Source organism: Bactrocera tryoni, chromosome 2 (genome assembly GCF_016617805.1).
Source record: "Bactrocera tryoni isolate S06 chromosome 2, CSIRO_BtryS06_freeze2, whole genome shotgun sequence".
Taxonomy (NCBI): Eukaryota; Metazoa; Arthropoda; class Insecta; order Diptera; family Tephritidae; genus Bactrocera; species Bactrocera tryoni.
In genome coordinates, this window is record NC_052500.1 from 31,204,391 (window position 1) to 31,227,150 (window position 22,760).

The 22,760-nt window shown below is 35.3% G+C and overlaps 1 protein-coding gene across 2 annotated transcripts in view; it reads right to left on the reverse strand.

Annotated features, from left to right (window-relative positions):
- LOC120768428 (putative neural-cadherin 2) overlaps positions 1-22,760 on the reverse strand; it is a 572,777-nt gene that overhangs the window by 173,804 nt on the left and 376,213 nt on the right. For both annotated transcript variants that reach the window (XM_040095110.1, XM_040095108.1), the window contains exon 4: positions 14,610-15,072. In XM_040095110.1, coding sequence (XP_039951044.1) covers positions 14,610-14,664 — 55 coding nt within the window. In that variant the 5' untranslated portion in view covers positions 14,665-15,072. The remainder of the gene's footprint in view (positions 1-14,609; positions 15,073-22,760) is intronic.

Below are 22,760 nucleotides of genomic sequence, written 5' to 3' on the forward strand. Positions count from 1 at the left end.
CTGCTTTGTACATATTACGGATCGCATTAAGAGGTTATGTTATCGTAATAACCATACTTACCAGTAAAAAAAAAAGAATTCATCAACGAATATCAAGAGAAAAATTAAGTATCGTTGTAAAGAGAAGCTCAAAGCTCGCGGCTTTATTTTTGCTCTCTTTATTTTAAAACTTTTCGTTGAAAACATTATACGTAAAATATGCCTTATATTGTAAATTTTTGTTAATTTTTTATATTATTCCGAAGAGCTTTTGATTCTCTTAAATTACGGTTATAAAGTATATGCCCACTGGGTGAGATAACTTCCTTAAAGTCTTATGTGTTTCAAAGCGCTGCCATGAAAGCTGTGCCTTTATAGCTTTAATAACAGTCAACTTAATTTTACTTGAATATAACGTTAACAATATGTCCCTCTTGCTTGTGGACTGTAAGCTAGTAAGCTTTTTACATCTGTTAAGTAAAAGCAGACACTGTTTAAAATACTCAGTTAATTTTGTTATAAAACAATATAACAGTTGGAGCACGACACCACACTATAATTTCCCATAAGCTTAAACAGCTTAAGCTTCTTATACCTGGACTACAGCCATATTATATCACGATATATACTATAAAGTTCTGTAACGCTATAAAACCTTTTCTATAAATTTATAAATATGAAGATTTTTGCTCCTCTGCATAACTTTTATTGCATTGAACTAAAAGGAAGAGAACACAGGTAAACTTTTTCTGGGAATGTAGCCGAATTATAGTTTGCAGAGTTGAACTTTTACCATAACAGGCTACGAGCTTTGTTATAGCATATAAAGCTTAATAATTATATTTTTAAAATAAATAATGTCGTTCATATTTTTTAATCAAATAAAATTCGACATAATCGAAGATTTCACCATAATTTGAGTGAAATATAACTAGGAGTTAAACTACTGTAAACCAAACTAATATAAATTACTATAAAAAACAAGTAAGGAAGGGCTAAGTTCGGGTGTCACCGAACATTTTATACTCTCGCATGGTAAAGTGATAATCGAGATTTCATTATCCGTCATTTACATATTTTTCAAATACCGTATTTGTGTAAAGTTTTATTCCGCTATCATCATTGGTTCCTAATGTTTATACTCGTATTATACAAAGAAGGCATCAGATGGAATTCAAAATAGCTTTATATTGGAAGAAGGCGTGGTTGTGAACCGATTTCAGCCATATTTCGTACATGTCATCAGGGTGTTAAGAAAACATTATATACCGAATTTCATTGAAATCGGTCTAGTAGCTCCTGAGATATGCTTCTTGGTCCATAAGTGGGCGGCGCCACGCCCATTTTCAATTTTTAAAAGCCTGGGGCAGCTTCCTTCTGCCACTTCTTCCGTAAAATTTAGTGTTTCTGACGTTTTTGTTAGTCGGTTAACGCACTTTTAGTGATTTTGAACATAACCTTTGTATGGGAGGTGGGCGTGGTTATTATCCGATTTCTTCCATTTTTTGAACTGTATATGGAAATACCTGAAGAAAACGACTCTGTAGAGTTTGGTTGACATAGCTATAATAGTTTCCGAGATATGTACAAAAACTTAGTAGGGGGGGCCACGCCCACTTTTCAAAAATTACTTCAAATATGTCCTCCCTAATGCGATCCTTTGTGCCAAATTTCACTTTAATATCTTTATTTATGGCTTAGTTATGACACTTTATAGGTTTTCGGTTTCCGCCATTTTGTGGGCGTGGCAGTGGGCCGATTTTGCCCATCTTCGAACTTAACCTTCTTATGGAGCCAAGGAATACGTGTACAAAGTTTCATCATGATATCTCAATTTTTACTCAAGTTACAGCTTGCACGGACGGACGGACAGACGGACGGACGAACAGACGGACGGACGAACAGACGGACGGACGGACAGACGGACGGACGGACAGACAGACATCCGGATTTCGACTCTACTCGTCGCCCTGATCACTTTGGTATATATAACCCTATATCTGACTCTTTTAGTTTTAGGACTTACAAACAACCGTTATGTGAACAAAACTATAATACTCTCGTTAGCAACATTGTTGCGAGAGTATAAATATAAGAAGCAAAGACACTTTTGCATGAAAGTACGCATATTCGGTTTTATGGGGAATCTAATGCAAATATAATAAAATGAATATTCATAATTTTATAGTAGTTATACTTCGTATAGCTATACTATGTTATGCCATCAATACAATATATTATGGCTTATTATTTCAGTAAAACAGAAAAATTTCTTAAAATAAATGTTGCTTAATTTAAATCTTTCACTTTCTCTGACAGCTAAATGCTATCGTAGTCCGATCTAAACAACATCTTCAGAGATTATGGCGATGCCTTGGATAATAAGCAATGTCAAATTTCATTAAAGGATATTGGTAAATAAAATAGTTTTCCGTACAATGGCTTGAGTTTTATCGTTCACTTTGTATTACAGCTATGTATGTATATGCTATCATCCTCCAATTTCGGCGGTTCCCACAAATAAGCAGTTACTTTAGGAGAAAAGGACGTGTGCAAAATTTCAGATCAGAAGAATATGGCTAAATCAACTCAGCTCGTCACTCAGATCATATATACAAGTACATATGTGCATTTTAGACTGGATTGAAATAAACGAATGCACTTTTTTCACTCTGAAAAATTTGTTGGTAGACACCTTTAAGGAAGGCTCCCAAGTATGAGCTTTTTATTGATGGTCCTCCGGCTAACAAAAAACTAAACTAATTAAAAAAGAAAAACACCTTTTTTGAAAAATGTATAAATCGCTTCCTTCTATTTCAAAAAATATTTAATTTTTTAGATTTTGTAAGTAATTGAAAAATCTTCAAATCGGGTTCAAAAGGATTTTTTCTTAAATCTATTTGTGTAAAAGATATTAATAGTTAAACGTTTATTATTTTAAGGAAAACACTTTTTTCTTTAACAAAGTTATAACTGAATGGAAAACCATTATATTAAATGAGCTTTGCAATGCCAAAAAATAATAAAAAAAAAACATTTTAAACGAATAAAAAACTAAGTAGCAATTTTCCATAGCAGTAAATTCCGATTTATAATTTCATAATACAGTTTAATTAAAATAATCAGAATATAATCGTTAATATCTTTTAATCGGTTAGATTTGCAAAAAAAAAGCGGTATACACCTTTTTTTTGGAAGAGTATTCAGTTTCTTCGCTTTCTAATAGTTGGGAGCGACATACAAATTTGTCTATCAGATAATAAGAAAAATATATAAAATGGTTATGCCGAAGACCCTTCCGTTACAACTAATAGCTCATATTTGGAGAGTCTTTCTTAAAGGTGTCCATCAACCTGCTAAGGTTTTGTGATCCTTTTGTGACCAAGAAGCTACTCAACACCGGAACCAACGATTTCGGACCACTATAACTGAACGATAAAAATCACGTATTTGTATAGAACTTTAGCATACTATACCATACATGTCGATGTCATAAAATCGGACCGATTAAAGCCGAGACAACGTTATTCTCAAAAGTTATTGTTGTTCCTTCTAAAGCAACCTTAATTCGAATGAAAGAACTAACAAAACGTTTTCCATTGGAAAAAAAAATTGGAGGAGTACGTTACAGATACAGTTAAACGAATAGTTGTATTGCACATGTGATAGAAATTAACGATTTTATATTTTTCATTCAAAGCCTAGCACGCACAACCTCTAAAATCATTAGTTTCAGCTTATTTGTTGTGGTTTTTTGCTTGAATACTTTATTACATCAGGTGGGGGCCAAATTACTAAAGTACTTATACAGGAGCAATATCTGTACTATTCCGTATACTGCAAGGCCTAAACATCACATAGGTATACACAAGCGTTTAATCAACTAGTATTTAAGAAAAAAACTTTGCATATACGGACAGACATACCAAGGCAACTAGCTAAAAATATTTTGCATTGGGCCTTATGTCGTTGCATGCGGCAGCTGGTAGCATATTAGACAAAGCAATGGTGAAATTTGAAAGTATTCGGAAATAGTGTGCACGAATACCAGAGCATTCTCACATATGCATAATGCATTAGAGAAAAACCAAAACGCTGTGGTGCACTTGTCGACCGAGCGAGTCAAATAAAATGCGTGGAACCACAGGCGGCAACTAGTAGGAAATCTAACGATGCTAACGATTGCAGCAAAGTCTGCTGACGCCGAAGTGTGTGTGTATGTTAGCAAGCGGGGATGGCATGTACGCCAGATTGAATTCTCTTGTAATTGAAGTTGCAAACATTTGCTTTTATTTCTTTTATTTCAGCTTTGCTGCGGAGTTGCGGTCAACACGAATAAACACCATAACTTCAACAAAAACTATAAGCGCTTTTATGGGTAGATCTGAGCAAAGACAACGTAAAACGCATCCTTTATTTTAATTGCTTGGCAATTTTCAAAAGAAAACAACGCAGATTCTCAGCTAAATCACAGATGAAATCAAATAAAACGTTGCCGACATTTGTAGTATTGAATGCACGTTGCGCATACGACGTGTCGACCCCGAACGGCACATAGAGCAAAACAAAAGGCTGGAGCGGGCGACTACGTGAGCACGTGAAATTTTCGGCGCGCTAACAGTACGATTGTTGAGCGGGCGTGATGGTTTAAAGAAAAGTGTGTATGGCGATTTGAAAATGTGCGGAAAGAGCGGCGCTGCCACCGAGCAACTGCTACAAGTTCACTGGATCACAAAGTGCAGGAGAAATCATTGCAATTTATAACAACTTATCGATGTCATCAATCACTAGCCTCCACTGCACGCAACGGACTGATAAACTAACTCAAGAAGTGCGCTTGAATACAAGTTCGGTTGCAGAAGGGTGGGAGTGCCTTACATATACATTCACATGTGTGCGAGTAAGTGAATAACATTCGTAAATAGTTAGCGGAAGCAGACGCAAACTATATAAAGGATTCTGTGCAAGAGTATATACTCACATCTTACTCGTACACACGCCAGTACGCATATGTATAAGCAAACTGATACTAATGTTTTTGCAGATAAATAACTTTATTAACACCCTACAGTGTACGTCATCTGGAGTGAATGGACGTTAAATTAAAGTGAAATTGGAAATTGCGCATTTACGGATTCATGTAGTTGGGGTAAGATTTCACTGTATTGCTTTTAGTTAGTCTGAAAGAGCACGAATAGTGGAATCCTGTAACCCTGTAATGATATTCTAATTTCGTATCATAGAAGCTTCGCCAGCATCAAATATTAATTAATATTTCAATGATGGACGTGAAATTTCCAGAAGTTCATTAATTTGTATTACAACTTCGGCATCCATACCAGCCTAATCTTTATTTTATTATCTAAAGCTATATTTACGAAAGTTTTGAGAATGTTTCTGTACAGAAAAACTTTTTATCAGCACTTGACCATTAACTCTAGATCTGAAAACATAAAAAAATCTATTAATATTTGCAAATTTATTTTTGGACAGAACCTAGACAAAATCGAGACACCGAACGTAACAATATAGCCTACCTTATAAAGGAACAATGAAACCTAACGCGCAAAACTGCATGGGACTAGTTCTTCTCACAACGAGACTAGTGTATGCTATGAGTCTCTCTCTCCCTCTCAGCCCGACCAGTCTCATTAATATCATACTAGTCGATTTTAATGAATGGCAGTTAGCAGTGTAATACCGGAAAATATAGGTAAAATCCTTGTTTTGTGGCATGTGCAGTTGATTGGGAAGCGGGGGAGTTAAGTAAAAAAGAAACTCCACATAATACCCAACCGTATGGTCATTTATATTAATTTAATTTTCTTTTTGCATAAGTAAGGTTATTGAAATTTATAGCTTCGACTTAAATTTATTTCCTCACTCACACATGTTTATTTAATCTTGCTCGTTTGGTATGCAATACGCTTTTTGTGCTTGCAATATTAATAGGCAATAATAAGTAAATTGCTGGAAACGTGTTGCAGTGCATATGAGCAGCTTTCTACTTTAATTTCATTAATTAAGAGCGTTGTAAATGCATACCCAAGTCCTTTGGAGTACTACGAAGTGATTTTGTGCCAGTGCAAAATGTCAATTAAGCTAAATAGTTTATGTGGAATTATTAACATTCATATCTATTAACTATTGGAAGTGCATAATGTTAAATTTATTGGTTACTATGTGTAAGTAATATCTAATTTTGGTGATTTGATTAATTAAATGTTCAGTACAAGATAGTAAAACTTACTAATGCCCGTTGGGTGTTTTTGGCAAGGGATTCTCGACATACTTTTCCATTCTTAAAGATGTTTTTTAAAAGCAGCTAATATTCACTTAAGGGGTTATTCTGGTTTAGAAATTCGAAAAAATCGATTTTTTTGCATATTTTTATAGAATAATACTTCAAGAAAATGTCTCTAGGAGGGTTTTTCGAAATTCAAATTATTTTCCGAGTTAAAGCTCCTTTTGTGACACCGACTCTGACTGCGCGCGACTAGTTCTCAAACTTTAAACTCGTTTTTCTCATAACTACTTTTCTAGAAACGGTGTGTATTTTATCTCAATTCTATTCAACCAATTCACATGAGATTTTACACAGAGTTTTCCTATACATTATAGTATCACGCTACGTAGAGCTTTCGAAAGAATTTTTTTTTGTATTTTTAAAAAATTCCTAACCACAAAAAACAAGGAAAATACGAAACTTTTTTACAAACCTCCACCATTTGTAAAAAAATTCTTTTTTTTTTTCAAAACGTTTCGTCGGGCGATAACTACACTTTTATTCTTCACGGGTTTCGCATAAATTTTAATTTTAGGTCACGGAAAGGGTTTATATCCTGCACACCAGGACAAGCCATTGTTTCATTGGTCTCTACTTCGCCGACATGCAGTTTTTTTAAATTTAATTTTTTTCTATTATTAATATTTTGTATTCTTAGAATATTAATAAAAAACATGTAAAAAATGGATAGTCAAAATAATTTTTGATTTTTTTTTTATCGCGTCCAAAAAAAATACCTAAAATTCGGACTTCTAAACCAGAATACCCCCTTAAGATATTGGTCTCAATGATTCAATTAAGTTAAAAAATTTTAACTGCCGAAATTTCTACGCTTTAATTATTTTAAAAAATTATAAGATATAACTGACAACATTTCTTTTAATTTATTATTTAAAGAGCAGCAAAAAGCCAATCCATCTTTGATTGCATATTGCATATAATTATTTATTAAATAAAATGTTGTATCTCTCCTTCAAACTTTTTATGTGTGTATGTATATGTATTACAAAGTTAAGCACAATCGTATTCTAATATAAAACAATAAATATGTAAAGGCCTAAAATAGTGTTAACTTCGGTTCCACCAAAGCTATAATACCCTTCTCAAACACTAAAGATATAGAAGAAGATAAAAGAACTGATCTGAGAACTGAGAATTGATCAGTTTGCATGACAGCTATAACCTGTTGTGGTCCATCCAAAAAATACATCAAGGATTATAGCATTGCCTTGGGTAATACTTTTTGCCGAATGTCGTGAATATATTTCGACAAATCAAAACGTTTTTCATATAAGGACTTGACTCGAATCTGTCAGTTTGTATGACAGCTTGATATTGAAGATATCTTATCAAGTGAAAACATTTTGCATACAAGCACTTGAATCCGATAGTTCGGTTTGTATAACGACTATGTATATGCTATATTGGTCTGATATCGGTGGTTTCAACAAATTAGCGGCTTTTTGTAGAGAAAAGAGCAATATATTGGGTAGTCGTATTTTGTCAATAAATGTTGTTGCAGTCATATATTTCCGATGCTACCAATCACATTGTGTCATACCATATAGTGTTGAAAAGGATTGATTTTAAGCTCATTTACCAAAAAAAATTTAATTCGGGGAAGTTGAAAACAACTTACAGCTATTCAAAAATGAGTAAATTTAATGAAAACAAGTAAAAAAGACCTAAATTCGGGTGCAACCGAACATTCTACACTCTTGAAACTTACATGAATCAAAGCCAGGGAAATACTTTAGGATGTAAAACGTCAACCAGAGGATCTTATTCTAAGCAATTTTAAATATACATACGCCATACAGGTATATAACTTATACACTGACCTTCATATATATTTGGCATAAGATTTGTTACGAAAACCAAAATCATTATACATAGTCATAATACAAAATCAGCCGGATGTTCGGAAATTCTGTTAAAGGTTATATGGGAGCTAGAGAAAGTTTTTCCCCAATTGTATCCATTTTAGGCACAAAGGTAAACTGTTACGAGTAAAATACGTTCTGAAATTTTCATTGAGATAACAGTATAAAGTGAACAGGAAGTTCGATAATCTTTATATTGGGTATATTGGGACTCAGGGAAGTATTGACCCGATTCTACCCATTTTAGATAGACAGAATTACTACTGCAGGAAAAGGATCCTGTCTCAAAAGTCAACTATAGGTACTGGTGTCCACATATTCGGTACCAAGGGTCTTGAACAGTTTTGCTTGGATTTGAACAATTTCTTGTCCTAAGATGGCATACACTAAAGACTTTATTCGTACAAAGTTTAATCCCATTATACTAATTACTTCTTGCTTTGTGTACTGGAAAGTAAAACTGGAAAACAAGTGAATTTTAAAATTGTGCTATACAGGAAGTAGGCGTTGTTATTGTCCGATTTCACTCATTTTCACAAAGTAACATCGAAATATAAAAATAATGATGCGTTCCAAATGTTATCGAAATCAGTTGGCCGGTCGCGAGATATGGCATTTCACCAAAAAGGGGGCGGTGCCACGCCCATCGTCCAATTTTTATCCCGGGCCCTATAAAGCCTTATCATACTATCCCGCAAGTTTCGACGTTTCTGGCGCACTTAGTTATTGATTTACCGCGTTTTGAACAGTACCGTTATATGGAGAGTGAGCCGGGTTTTCATCCGATTTCATTCATTTTCACACTATTAGTAGGATTTCTTGAAATATTGCGCTAATGGAATTTGGTTTTTGTAGCTTTTGCGGCTTAACATATTAGGGGGCAGGGCCACAGCCACTTTTTCAAAATTCTTTATCCACAGGTGCCCCTGCTACTGCGTTACCCTGTGCAAAATTACAGTCTTATATCTTAATTAAGTCCTTAGTAATGGCACTCTATAGGTATTCGTTAATGGCGATTAGTGGGCGTGGCAGTGATCCGATTACGGCCATCTACGAACTCGAACTTTTTGTGTATTAAGGAACCCACATACCCACATATCAAGTTTCATCAAGATATCTCAATTTTTACTCAAGTTACAGCTTGCACAGACGAACAGACAGACACTCAACCGGGTTTCAACTTCTCTCGTCACCCTCATCATTTATATATATATATATAACCCTATATCTATCTCTATTAGTTTTAGGTAGTAAGTACAACCGTTATGTGAACAAAACTATAATACACTCTGGGCTTGACCCTACTTCGGCTTATCTCATAACCTCCCTAGTACTCGTACAGTGTTTGTGACCAAACACTTCTTGTCTGTCCCAGTCTTGTTTTGTGTGTCGTGTCTTAGTTGTCCGTTGGATTTGTAGTTCTCTTCATTATTTTGGCTGCTACTTCAAACACGGATTTCCACTTATGTGGTGATTTCATTTGATACACTAGATTCTCTTGGCTTGGGTCTATCCCGAATCCAGTTTTGAAAATTCGCCTTTCTTAGTCATATTTCGTACAATGTCTTAGGAAACATTTAGGTGAAAATTGGCTTCTCCAATAATTAGCAACAAATGAAGTTTTGAATTCTGTGGAAATATGTTGGGTTACTACTTTTGTGTGAATACATTATACATATAAAAGCGAAAGTAAGTTCAAACGGCTTGGCTGTGATGACTCAAAAAGAATGAAGTATGTATAGTTGTTGAAAAATAGGCGCGATTACTAAATTCGGCAGCATTCCTCAATATATACTTTTTACAACAACAACAACAAAATTTACATCCTCATCTTTTTCTTAGTTACAAACTGAGTCAACACATTAATGGTGAGAATTGTATGTCGGAATTTGCAGTAAGAAATTTAGTACATACTGACACATTAATGATATATGTTTTATTTAGATCTGCTGAAAAATAAACTGAGGTAATTGGCAAATAAATTGGTCCTTATTGAGGTTGAAACTTCATACACGTAGCTGACTTGAACCATATTGCTGGAACAAGGTATAATAAAATAATATGATTACTAACAGAATGGCTGAAAAAAATTAGAAACAAGTTAACAAAATACCGTTCTGCTAGTGTGGATTTTCATTTCCAATTAATAAATAACTTTTTTTAATATATTTTTATTTATTATAATAAACCTATTTATTTATTTCATGAGAAATTCCATACTCAACTTATTTTCTCATTATCAAGCTAAATAATTGTTTTAATTTTAAGCTAATATTAAATTATTTATGCTAAATAAATATCGTCACACTTGAGGCAATACTGCTCATGACTAGTTTTTAAGACCTCCTGCCCACTTTAGGCGAAGTAATGAACTAGATGTTTATTTTACACTCTGTTCTTCTCAAGCAGATAGTGAAATAGCCGAGTTGCTGTGAAAAGAAAACAAAAAGTTGAGATGAGTTTTCGCAGAAGCGAAGCAATGGAAGTGACTAGAACGCCGAATGCACTTGAAATGCTATGGTTTACTAATTAAGCGCCTACAAGTATGCTTCACAGTTTCAGAAGAAAATTGCAGCAATTTAAGTATCGGTTGAAATTTCTACGGCAAATACACAAATAAAGTAAGACAGTGTTGCAAGAACTACAGCAGCGAACGCAGTTTAAAGTGGTAAGTAAAACAACAAAAATAAAAGTGCGCTTGAAACTTTAGCATGCTTTCGCACGGCATCTTCTCTACTTTTCAAATAAATACCTCAAACGCAAATACAGGAGAATCATGATTTGGTTAGCAGCGAAAATTTTATTGCTCGTCTAGTAAATAAACAAACACCTGCGCGCACAGAAACTGACTATGAACAAACAGCGACAGAGAAGCAGAGAGTTAGCAAACTGGTGCAAATCATGGCAGTGTAAATTAGGATGCTGCACGTACATACATTAATGCGCATCTACAAATGTGTGTTTGTATTTTGGTAACAGCGCCAAACCGCAACGCACGCAAAACAAGCTTGTAGTGGAGAAAAGCCGCTTTCTCAGCACTTTACCGTAATAAGTACTTCACAGATTTTAATTCTCGCATGCCTACTCCAATTTTTTCCGAGTTGCAAAAATTAGGAAACTTTCCAAATGCTTCATTATTGCAACCACTGCAACAACAAAAACTAGGTGATGAGTTAAATTTTGCTTCAACTGCACTTAACTCTACTCTAATTCACCTTAATTCGCTACGCTACTTTTCGGCTCACCATGGACACCTACTCTACTCGGCGGATGTTTACGAAATTTGATACTTGTCTGGTTCGCTGTTTGAGCGGTTAGAATAACACGCGCCAACCCAACGCGATAAGGCTCTTAAACTGGGTTGAGTGTAAAACAACAACAATTAATTATTAATACGAGATCTAATAAACAATTTCATTATAAGAATTGTTATTATTGTGTAGAAAGTTTGCAACAACCACTTTTCTAGTAAATTAAGCTATAAAAAATACATATATACATTATTATATTAAATTTCTTGCTGTTTAAAAACATATGCGGAAATTTGTAATAATTAATTTTTATTTGTACATCTCGTATAATGTATAAAACCGAAAGGCACTAAGTTCCAAATCCCAGCTTTGATGTTACATTATTGACCCAATGTAACGTCAACGTTATTACCATAGATTAAAACAAGCAAGGCAGTGCTAATTTCGGGTGCAACTGAACATTTTATACTCTTGCAACTTGCAAGAATCAACGCCAGGGAAATACTTTAAGGTGTAAAACCAATATAGAGTAAAGCCAGCCGGCTATTCGAAAATCCTGATCGTATATAGAGGCTAGGCCACGTTTTAGGCACAAATATACATTGTTATAAGTAAAACATGGGTAAAATAAAACATTTTCATTGGGATAACTCACATATTGGCCGATATATGCGGTACAAAGTCAACTGGAAGTTCGAAAATCATTATAATGTATTAGGTATACGAGGCTCAGTGAAGTATTGAATCGATTCAACCCAATTTGACAAACAGATATACCATTATAAGAGAAGGATTATCTCTTAATTTCAGTTATGCATATCACTATTATGCAACTATGGGTACCGGGGTCTAAATATTTGGTACTTAGGCGCTCGAACAGTTTTTATTGGATTTAAACAATTTTTGGTCATAAGATGTCACACACTAAAGACATTATTCGTGCAAAGTTTTATCAAGTGGAATTTAAAATTGTTTTATGTTCGAAGTACGCATGATTGTAGTCCGATTTCGTCCACTTTCACAACGTGACATAAGAATGTAAGAAGAATGCCACATACTAAAATTTGGTTGGTCGGGTCTCGAGATATGGAATTTCACCAAAAACTGGGCGGTGCCACGCCCTGGTTAAATTTTCACACCGGCTCCCATAAAGCGAATTCTTACCATCTCGTTGGTAAAATTTAATGTCTCTGACGTAATTAGTTATTGATTTATTGCGCTTTTAGTGGTTTTAAAGAGTACCGTTATATGGGGAGGGGGCGGATCTTTTTTCCGACTTCATCCATTTTCACACTGTCGGTAAGAGTTCTTATAATATTTCCGCCCAGAAAATTTGGCTGTTGTAGCTTTAATGTGTTAGGAGATATTTAACTTAGTAGAAGGCGGGGCCACGACCACTTTTTCAAAAGTTTTTGCCCACAGAGTGATCCCCTGTGCCGAATTACAGTTTTATGTCTTAATTTAGTACTTAGTTATGGCAATCAATCTCGTTTAGTTTTAAGTGATACGTACAGAAAACCATAATAGTCTGTAGCAACTGGTTGCAAGAGTATAAAAAAGAAATTGATAATTGACAGTTCAGGCCTAGTAACATTAGAACGTTACACGACTAAACAACGGTCTTAAGGAGCTCATTTTTCAAATTTCTCCAATATTTATGAAAGCCATCTGGTCCGTCCATATTAAATTTATTTTCGTCCTGAAAACCACAGATTAAAATTCTTCATGCAATCGTTCAACACCTATTCTCCGATCCAAGGTGATGCTATGTAACAAATTATATATCTTAACAGCTGACTTAGATAGTCATCAATGTCATTTTGCCGGCGTAAATGTAGTGTTATTTTGTTACACATACTTACAATCTTTATTCAAAAATAGAATCACTGTGTTATATACTTGTATTCGACTAGGAGTTTCTGAAATATGTTTGCCTATCTTTGTCATACAAAAAACAAACAAAAAATTGCTAAGAAATCGGTGACGGTTCTAAATTGAATTGACTTGAGCAGCTCTTAACACGCTCACATTAAGAAATACATAATATAATTCGTAAGTAAAAGTTTGCCGACCAGTGATCTAGATAACATATTGCGAGAGTATAACAGATTTAGGAAAGATAAAGCAAAACCCTAATAAATTACTTGTAGCTTTATTATATTGTATTGGAGTAGTTGCAAACTAAATTTTTTGAAAAGCTCTTTATATTGTTAAGCATTCTTACAACTTTTACTTCTTATCTTAGTTCAATATGGCAGCGTTATATATTATACTTCGGATATACAAGCTGCGTTCCAAAGTAAACAGGACTTTTTGAATCTAGCTCACCTGGTGGCGGCTAAATGTCGACTGGTGCGTCTGAATCTGATATCCTTATCGATTGTCTAGTGAGAATTTTATGACATTGATTGGAAGTGAAGTTATTGCGTTTTAAGTGTCGGTATGTTTGTGTTATCGGTGCGAAAATGAGCTTCGAACAAACAGCCAACATTAAATTTTGTTTTAAAATTGGTAAAACTTTAACCGAAACGTTTCATTTGATGAAACAAGTTTATAGCGATGATTGCCTATCCCGTAGTAGAGTGCACAAGTGGTTTTAACGTTTTCAAAGTGATCGTGAGGACACAAATGACGCACAACATGTGGGCCAATCAAAATCCGTGATCACCGGCAATTGTTCAGAATCCAACATTCGAAGGACGATTATTTGACCAAAAATCACATTTTAACCATTAACCACCACCCGTATTCACCTGATGTGGCACCATGCGACTTCTTCCTTTTCGGAAAAATGCATTTGCCCATGAAAGGAAAGTGTTATGCAGACGTAGAAGCCATTCGGAAGGCTTGCACCGGCATACTGGCGGCCATACCGGCCAACGAGCTAAAACACTCGTTCGACATGCTTTTGGACCCTGCAAAAAGCTGTATTGAAGCAGAAGGAGACTATCTTGAATAAAATAAATTGATATAGTCGTTCTGCTTTTTTTAAAGTCCTGTTTACTTTGGAAAGCACATTGTATTTTCCTGTGGCTTACAAGCGATGGATACTAAAGTGTTCGATTATAAAATTTAGTACAATATTGATATTATAACAAGTTTTTAAATATCCTAATACTCATTTCATAAAAAATTAAGATAACTTTATCCGCTTAAAGCTAAATAAAATTTAAAATTATGTTAAAGTTCTTGTTATGGTTAAACACTTACCAATCAACAGAAGTTTCCAAATATGCATTTGAAGTTGCAAGGCGCTCAAGTCCATTCAACTTGTAAACATATGTCGCCCTTATGGCCGAATGGGCGTTATAGCTAATTGCTACGTCTATGCTATGCTATGTCAAACGCTAGCAGCTAACTTCCGTTCTACAAATTTTAAACACGCAGAAAAGCACTCAGCTCTCGTTAAAGCTCCGTATTGAACAGCATAGCGTAAAGTACAGTAGCATTGCTGCTTTGAAAAGGACTTGTATGTTTGGTTGCTCGGCTCGATTGATTCAACTACTTTACTAACGAATACGTCCAATATAGCACTTTTCACGGCTATTAAAGCACTTTGCTTCTAATGAGTGTTGAAGTTGTTTACTCCGAATTTATAAGATTTGTTTACATAAGTGATTCATCTCTCGTGAGCTCAAGATTTTCCGCTGTTCTTTACGGTCTGAGAAAAGTCCTGAAAAAAATTCAAAAAATAGGTAAGACATTTTGGTCGCTTATATGTATACTCGTGTATTAATGGTTGAGATAGTGTGAGTTATAAAATGACTCACCAAAACCGAGAATTATGGTATGTTCCAAGGGTAGTCGAGATAGTTTAATTTTTACTCAAATCATCAATTTACAGCGCTACAAAAGTAAAGGTACATATATTGAAACAAATTGTAATTAATTATGAGCATTTCATATACTACACACATTTGAAAATATTTTTCGATTGATTGCAGCATCTATGTTATTTTTAATTTATATGGTTACTGCAAATAGCTCTCCTTGAACATGACAATTTAATAAGAGTTACTTATATATTGTAAAAATACTCAATTTCATAATCCGAAATAGAGACGTAATTCGCCAAACGAATTTCTTGTAAATTTCTACGAACCATTAATCCAAACTACAATAAAGTGCGAGCTATTACGTATACATCCAAATAATCGATGTTTTTTTAACATCTGGAGAAACTAACATATCAGAGTATAGAGTTTAAACTGTCACTTACTTCCATCATTGTAGTCTACATATTGTTATTATTTTCAGTCAGTGGCAGCGTTGCCTCGTATTATGCCAAGACCCTAAGTTCACTTGGACAATTCTTAAGCTTTAAGTCTTTTTATCTCATAAAAATTGTGAAATATTTTTTTAGAATATAAATCAGTATCAGCCATATACAAATTGAAAAATTTAGCTCTTGAGAAACCGTAATTTGCCAACAAAACAACAAAAAATATTGAATGTGAATTAAATCAAAAGTAGTCTCTAAATATTTAATTTCTTGCACCTAGATAATATTCCGAAATAATGCCGGTTTACCTTCAAAAGAGTAATCACTATAATTCGTCTCATTAAGGCCTAATGACTTGAGTTCAGCTCTCGTGCCAAAAAATAAAAAAAAGTTTAGGATGCTTGATGTCAGAAAGAAGTGAATTAAGTTACTTATTAATATATACAGATTTCAATGTTTCCTACTTAATATTGTTTTATTGTGTTAAGAGCCAGGATTCATCAAAATTTTGTCAAATACACTGCCTGGCTTGTTCAAAAAGTAATTGTAATTTCACTTTACTCGTTAAAAATTACTGAATTACTGACTATTACTGTGTTCCAAATACAGTGTAAGTAAATTGGAAGAGTTCGTAATAAGAAAACAAGTACGTTTGGGTGTAATTGAGCATTTTCAGATATCAAAGTCGTAGCCATATTTTAAGGCAATGAAAAAATTGTATATTAAAACAGAATTCAATATTCGCATGTTTACAAAATATGAGTGGATACTTTAGGTCGTCGACACAAATAGCTTCACTACTATATTTCGCTCCGTTCGAAATAATTAAGTTAAAATTTGATGTTGTTTTTTGGGATATAAAAGATGTAAACCCATCATAGAGGCTATTTTTAAGAAAACTTTATAATTTAATTTCACTGAAATACGTATCAAATACTTTGATTGATATAAAATATTTACAGTAAGGTGAAAAAACCCACATCACTGTATCGGGTATATTGGAGCTAAGGTGAGGTCTATACTGATTGCACTAACGTTTGACATTACTTTAATACATTCTAGAACATGTTTCCATACAATTTAGTGATCATAAATCTCACACTGATCGACAACCTTGACATAAGGTCTGCTACAATAATGAAAAAACTGTGGGAAAAAATAGAAAACTTTTTACGACTGCCAGTGACATCTGGACCAAATGTCACATCAAAATAATCATTAGAGTTTAGTATACGCTCGTCTTTCTGAAATATAAAGCGCATTCGGCGATTTTCACGATGAGTGATTTTATTCAACAAAGAAGTTCCACAAAATTTTGTGTGATGAACCAATTTTCTGGTGCCGAAACCTTCAGAATGTTGAAAAAGACCTTCGATGATAATTGTTTGTAGCGAGCAAGTGTTTTTAATTGACTGATGAGCTGATGAGCAAAGGTTTTTGATTGATAAAAATTATTGAAAAAGGGTCGAGAACGTGTTGACGACGAACTACGTTCAAAACGGCCATCAACATCCACAGTCAGTTGGAATATCGGAAGCATCTGCGAAAACCAGTTTGAAAGATTCTTTCTGCTTAAGAAAAGTGAAAGCACGATTTCCGATTCCAAAATCTTTCATAACTTCTGTGAAATAATGGTTTCCCACTACCAGGATATCATGAAACGTATTATTACTGTGGATGAGTCTTGGATCTATGCTTATGCCCCGGAAACAGACGATGTGAGCCGAAGCCGAAAAAACATGCTAAGCTCCGTGTGACTTCTATTCAGCAAACTCAAACGACTGCTCCGGAGCAACCGTTTTGAGTCAATTGAAAATCTTAAACGTGAATCGCTGCACTCATTGAAAGTTATTTCGAAAATTGACTTTAGCAACTGTTACAAGTTTTGTATTGAAACAAGGGTATCACTTTGAGGGGGACAACATAGTTTTTGAAGAATAACTTAAGATTTTTAAATTATGAACAAAGTCTTACTATTTTGTGCTCATAGTATTATAGTGTAATGGAGTTTGTGTATTTCTTTGACCGATTTTACCATTTTCGGCAATAAACCAGAGAATATCTATTACTATACTTTCACTTTCTTAGGTGTCTTACATATTGAACGATATATACGATATAAAAGCAAGAGAAAGTTTTGAAACGTTATATTGAGCATATGTAAGCCGGTTTTATCTAATCTTGGCATTACGAAAAATGCTCTCTGAGTTTCACTAAGAAGCCGAACCGAAAATTTGAAAATCCTTATAGTTGGTATTTGGGAGTTATGGGAAGAATTAACACGATGTTTAAATATACAACTGTGTTCGAAATAATAGCAGTGGCATAACCAAGAATTCAAATGAAGCAAAAAAATCGTGTAATTGATTTTTATTATGGGTTATTATTATTGTATTTAATTCGCTCATATTCAAGCTTAAAAGAAATATGATTTCTTTAAAGAATAAAATAATGAATAAGATAAGATATGAATATCACACAAAGGTAGTTTATTACCAGAAAATACGTACTTCGATTTTCATTAATTAATCACTCTAATTTGTCGATGCTTTAGGTACTGGGCTCCATATATTCGGTAGCTGATAGCTTTGTCCAATTATGACAATTTTTATACTAAAAATGGCACTCCTTAAACCACTATTTGTAAAAACATCGATATTTTCTTCTGTGCTTGATTTGTGTACTGTAATTAATCAGTATAAATATCTCAATTGTAAAAAAACCGTGAATAACGCACCTTACATACTGTTTTAAGGTTATATATGTATATTGATTATATATATACAAGTATATGAGTGTTGATTTCTTACAAGTTCTGGTGAGTCAAAACTCTTCACAGTCTTTTAATCCATGTTCTCTAGTTTGAATTTCTAAATTGAGTTGTTCAGATTAATTGTTTGAAGTTTTTATTTGTTTTGGTTGATATATATACATATGTATATATTGCATTAATTAAATATGATTACTCTTCTTGAAGGTATTGAAAATACTAGAGATGACGTATAATTACAAAATTGTGATTGACGATGCTATTTACATTTAAAACTAACAACCAATAAAAGTCTTAAAAAGCCCTACAGGCGCATCTACGCGTACCTTCACCAGCCTACAGCTAAATTTTTTCAACGCAGCAATCAGGCAAATTGAGCAGACACAGCCGACCAGCCAGCCAGCCAACCAAGCAGCAAACTGTGTAGACGTCTGGAGCGAAGGGATCTTCTACAGCAGCGCAAGTAACAAATTACTAAGTATTCCAGCGAATTTAAACTTTTGCTAAGCCAATTAGCGCCGCGATGAAGTGAAATTAGTAGTATCCATGGCGAACACAAACAACTACAACAACTGATGAGTACAGAAAATTATGGCAAAAAGTTTGTACGTATTTGTATAGAGTTTAGCAGATATACAAATACTTCAATGCACTTACATTACTGTATTTAAGTGATTGTCTAAGTTATATGCAAATGCTCTAAGAGCTTTCATATTTTCACACTTGAGTTGCTGCACTTAAAGTATTATGAAGATTAAAAATAAAAATTGCAGCAATTTGTAAGCACAAATGTTAGACAGCCCGTGCGGGATAGATAGCATCGGGATAATCGTTCATTGTCGTGGGCGATTTAGCGAGGCTCGTGGAGGTATCAGCAGTGTGCTTTAAAGTTTTGCAAATTTCTTTTTTCGCGTTCGAAAAATTGCTTGCGAACAAAAGCCATTTTGCGGACGGTCGCTAATATTATCCGCTCTCTGCAGCGTTTCGCCATTTCGCCAAACGTTGAGGCTGTTGGAAGGACAATCAATTCTCCCGCTGTCATTCCATTTGGTTGGTTGGATGGTTGGTTACTTGACTGGCAGACAATGACTTTGGCTAGCCAGCCAGCAGGCATATCTATTTCTATATGACATATCTAACTGATATACTCTATTCAATATAATGGTTTTTGTGGTAGACTGAAAATGACATTTTTTTCGAACTTCTTTGTTCTCACAGCCATTTAGACACATATCTTCAACCACTACTCTTACCGCCGTCTAATTGGTCTTACTCCAACTACAATGCCGTTATATTTTGGAATGCACTAAGTATGAGCATGTAAAAGCTTTAATGACAGCGCGTCTACATGCAATGCTACTTCCGTATCCCATTTAATTATTCACTACTTCTCTATCATGTCTCTTTCGATTCTTATTTTATCTTCGTTCTCAGAATTTTTTGCAATTTTTTCCTTCAGCCATTCATTGTTTTCTTCACCACGCTTTCGCAAACAATGCGCACATTTTCACGCTCTACTAAACGAATTAAATGATAATGCGCCGCGCTATACAGTATCTAGTAGCTATTAGAGCCGCCGTTGGGGTGACAGCAAATGTGTGGCCTGTAGGCGAAGAAAATGCTCATCATGTTTGCTGCTTTGACTATATTGGTACATAGCGCCACCAAAAAGGCGCTAACCACAAACATAACCGCAAAAAAATGAATTTGTTAGATGCAATTGTTATACTTGGTTGTGTGGCTGCCGATGTGAATAAGTGACTGGAAGCTTTGCAGCCTTTTACGTGAGTAACAGAATATACACAAATCATAATATCACCGCTGTGAGGTAAACCAGAATTTTCCAACAAATAAAATTGTGCATTCATTCTCACAGTGTGATTAATTTCATTAAAACGTCTCGATGCTTGAGGTTCTCGCCAAAATGCCCACTGTTCACTTTGCTTCCTGAAACAGGTAGCTCACCATTTTCCTAAGAGAAGGTATACATATGTTACGGATCTGACCAATTCCCATTACGTGGAAACAACAATAGTTGATGAAGCAGCTGCAAGCTTTTCAGAAGTAATTGAAGCCATTCCGGAGAATAACATCCTTGAAATTACCAGAGTGGCTCCTAAGAAATTACGCCCTGAATCTTGTAGTGGATTAAACTTCCGACTAGATTTCTGAATATATCTACCCAATATATGCGACGTAACCTCGTTTTTACCTATACATTGCAGCATGCTCAGCTAACAATCTTTTCCGACCCCGACCCGAACTCATTGAAACAGCTCATTTTCTAAAACTACCGTCAGAGAGCTTTGATTATCTTTGATAACTTCAATTATCCTACCATTCATCGAAACAAAATGTAGATATGCCTTACAACAACAGTAGCGACGAGATGTTATAAGAATGATATTTTACCTGTAAAAACAATATACGAGGGTTGTCTTTTATTTGCCGGGATTTCGCAACCTAGTCTGGTAATCTGACAACTTACCACCTTATCGTAAAATTTCATATTTTTGACTCAGAACGTTTCGACGAGCAAGCGTTGCTTACTGTAACTTAAAATATTCATCTCCACACTAAAATTGAACTAAATTAAGTAGCTTTTCGCACTATAACTTTCCAACTTTCGACGTTTATGTATTCGACAACAGTGCTTCAATGAACTTGAATAATTTTTTGGCGATGAAACTCAATTATAGTGGTGATTCGAAATTTCTCTATGACATCGTGACAAGTGATGACTTGTCGTATGACTTCTGTTTATTTCCATACGTAGGATGGAGTCATGTGTAGAAGTTCACGCAAGAAAGAAAAGTTCTCTCAGCGCCATTCACTTGCGAGTGGCCAGAAACGATTCTTTTTCATATGGCTGAAGTAGCTCACGACCTCCGCACTTAGACTAAGTATTCTCTGGGTAGCCAAAGAACATCCGTTTGATGGCGAGATAAAGTGAGAAGGCGAAACATGTTCGCTGGGTTTGGGACCCGCCACGTAAAAAACATCCCTTATGAAAGGAAGCAACCAGCTTCGGATGTGAGACGCTCTTTTGATGGCTACCATTGAAAACGCATTAAGCATTACGTTTTACGGGCACGCACCTGAAATGTACGGTACCTAAATTAGGAAGGTGTCGCTGACCTGATGTCCTAAAGGATGACATCCCAAAGAAATGTGATAGACGGGACAAGGACTAGGTCTTTGTGGCATTTGCCACAATGGACATATAAAGGCACGCAAGGAGACTTCGTCACCGAGTACTAGCATTAACCCCGCTGTCGCTAGAAACCGCATCAAAACGAAGTTCTTTAACATATCCCTGATTTGCGCAACATCAACATCTTCAACATCCGCTCCATTAGTTATGCTTTCTCCAGACTGGAATAGGTAGCAACGCAAATGGCTCTGGTAGTGAATGAGGACAAGGCGGGTCGGGTTCGAGGCCCATCTAAAACCTCTGCCGTGCTTTGGGTCTGGCACGCGGTTGCAATGCAACTCCACATTCAACTGAGAAAGTCAGTTCTTCCCGCGTTAGGGTTTTAACCACAACCACCACGATACTCCTCGAGGGGCCAGTCCGCATGAGCCGGTTGGAGTTACCTCGAAGGGCTCCTGCTCCCCGTGGTACCAGAATTAAGTCTACGGTCAGATGTCGTAGCCGAAACTACTACCAGTTGAGCTTCCATACGGCTCTGGACTGGTGGCCAGGGGTTGGAACCCATACATACATCACATAAACACACCAAAGTCACAGTTGTCAGTCAAAACTTCGAAGTCGTAGATAATTTCGTGGATTTCGGAACCAGTATCAAAAGCAACAACAATGGCAGCCTCTAAAGCAAACGCAGAATAACTCTTGCCAACAGGTGCTACTTCGGACTTAGTAGGCAGTTCAGAAATAAAGTCCTCTCTCAACGAACAAACACCAAACTCTACGAGTCACTCATTATTCCCGTCCTGCTATACGGTGCAGAGACATGGACGATGACGACATCTGATGAGTCGAGGTTACGAGTTTTCGAGAGAAAGGGTCTATGGAAGATTTATGGTCGTTTGCGCATTGGCAACGGGAAATATCGCATTCGACGGAACAATGAGCTGTACGAGTTATACGGCGACATTGACATAGTCCAACGAATGAAGAAACAGCGGCTACATTGTCTAGATCATGTCGTCCGTATGGATAAAAATACTCGAGAACAATAATTTATGCATATTAAGTTAGATATGTATAAAAATTCTAAGCTGACTTTTCCATTAGATCGATTTATCGGGCTTTCATTAAAGCGGATGTCATTTAATTGATAGAACTCGTCCGATGCACATCTCTGTTAAGGTGACAACAAGAGCTCGAGCAATGAATAATTCAATG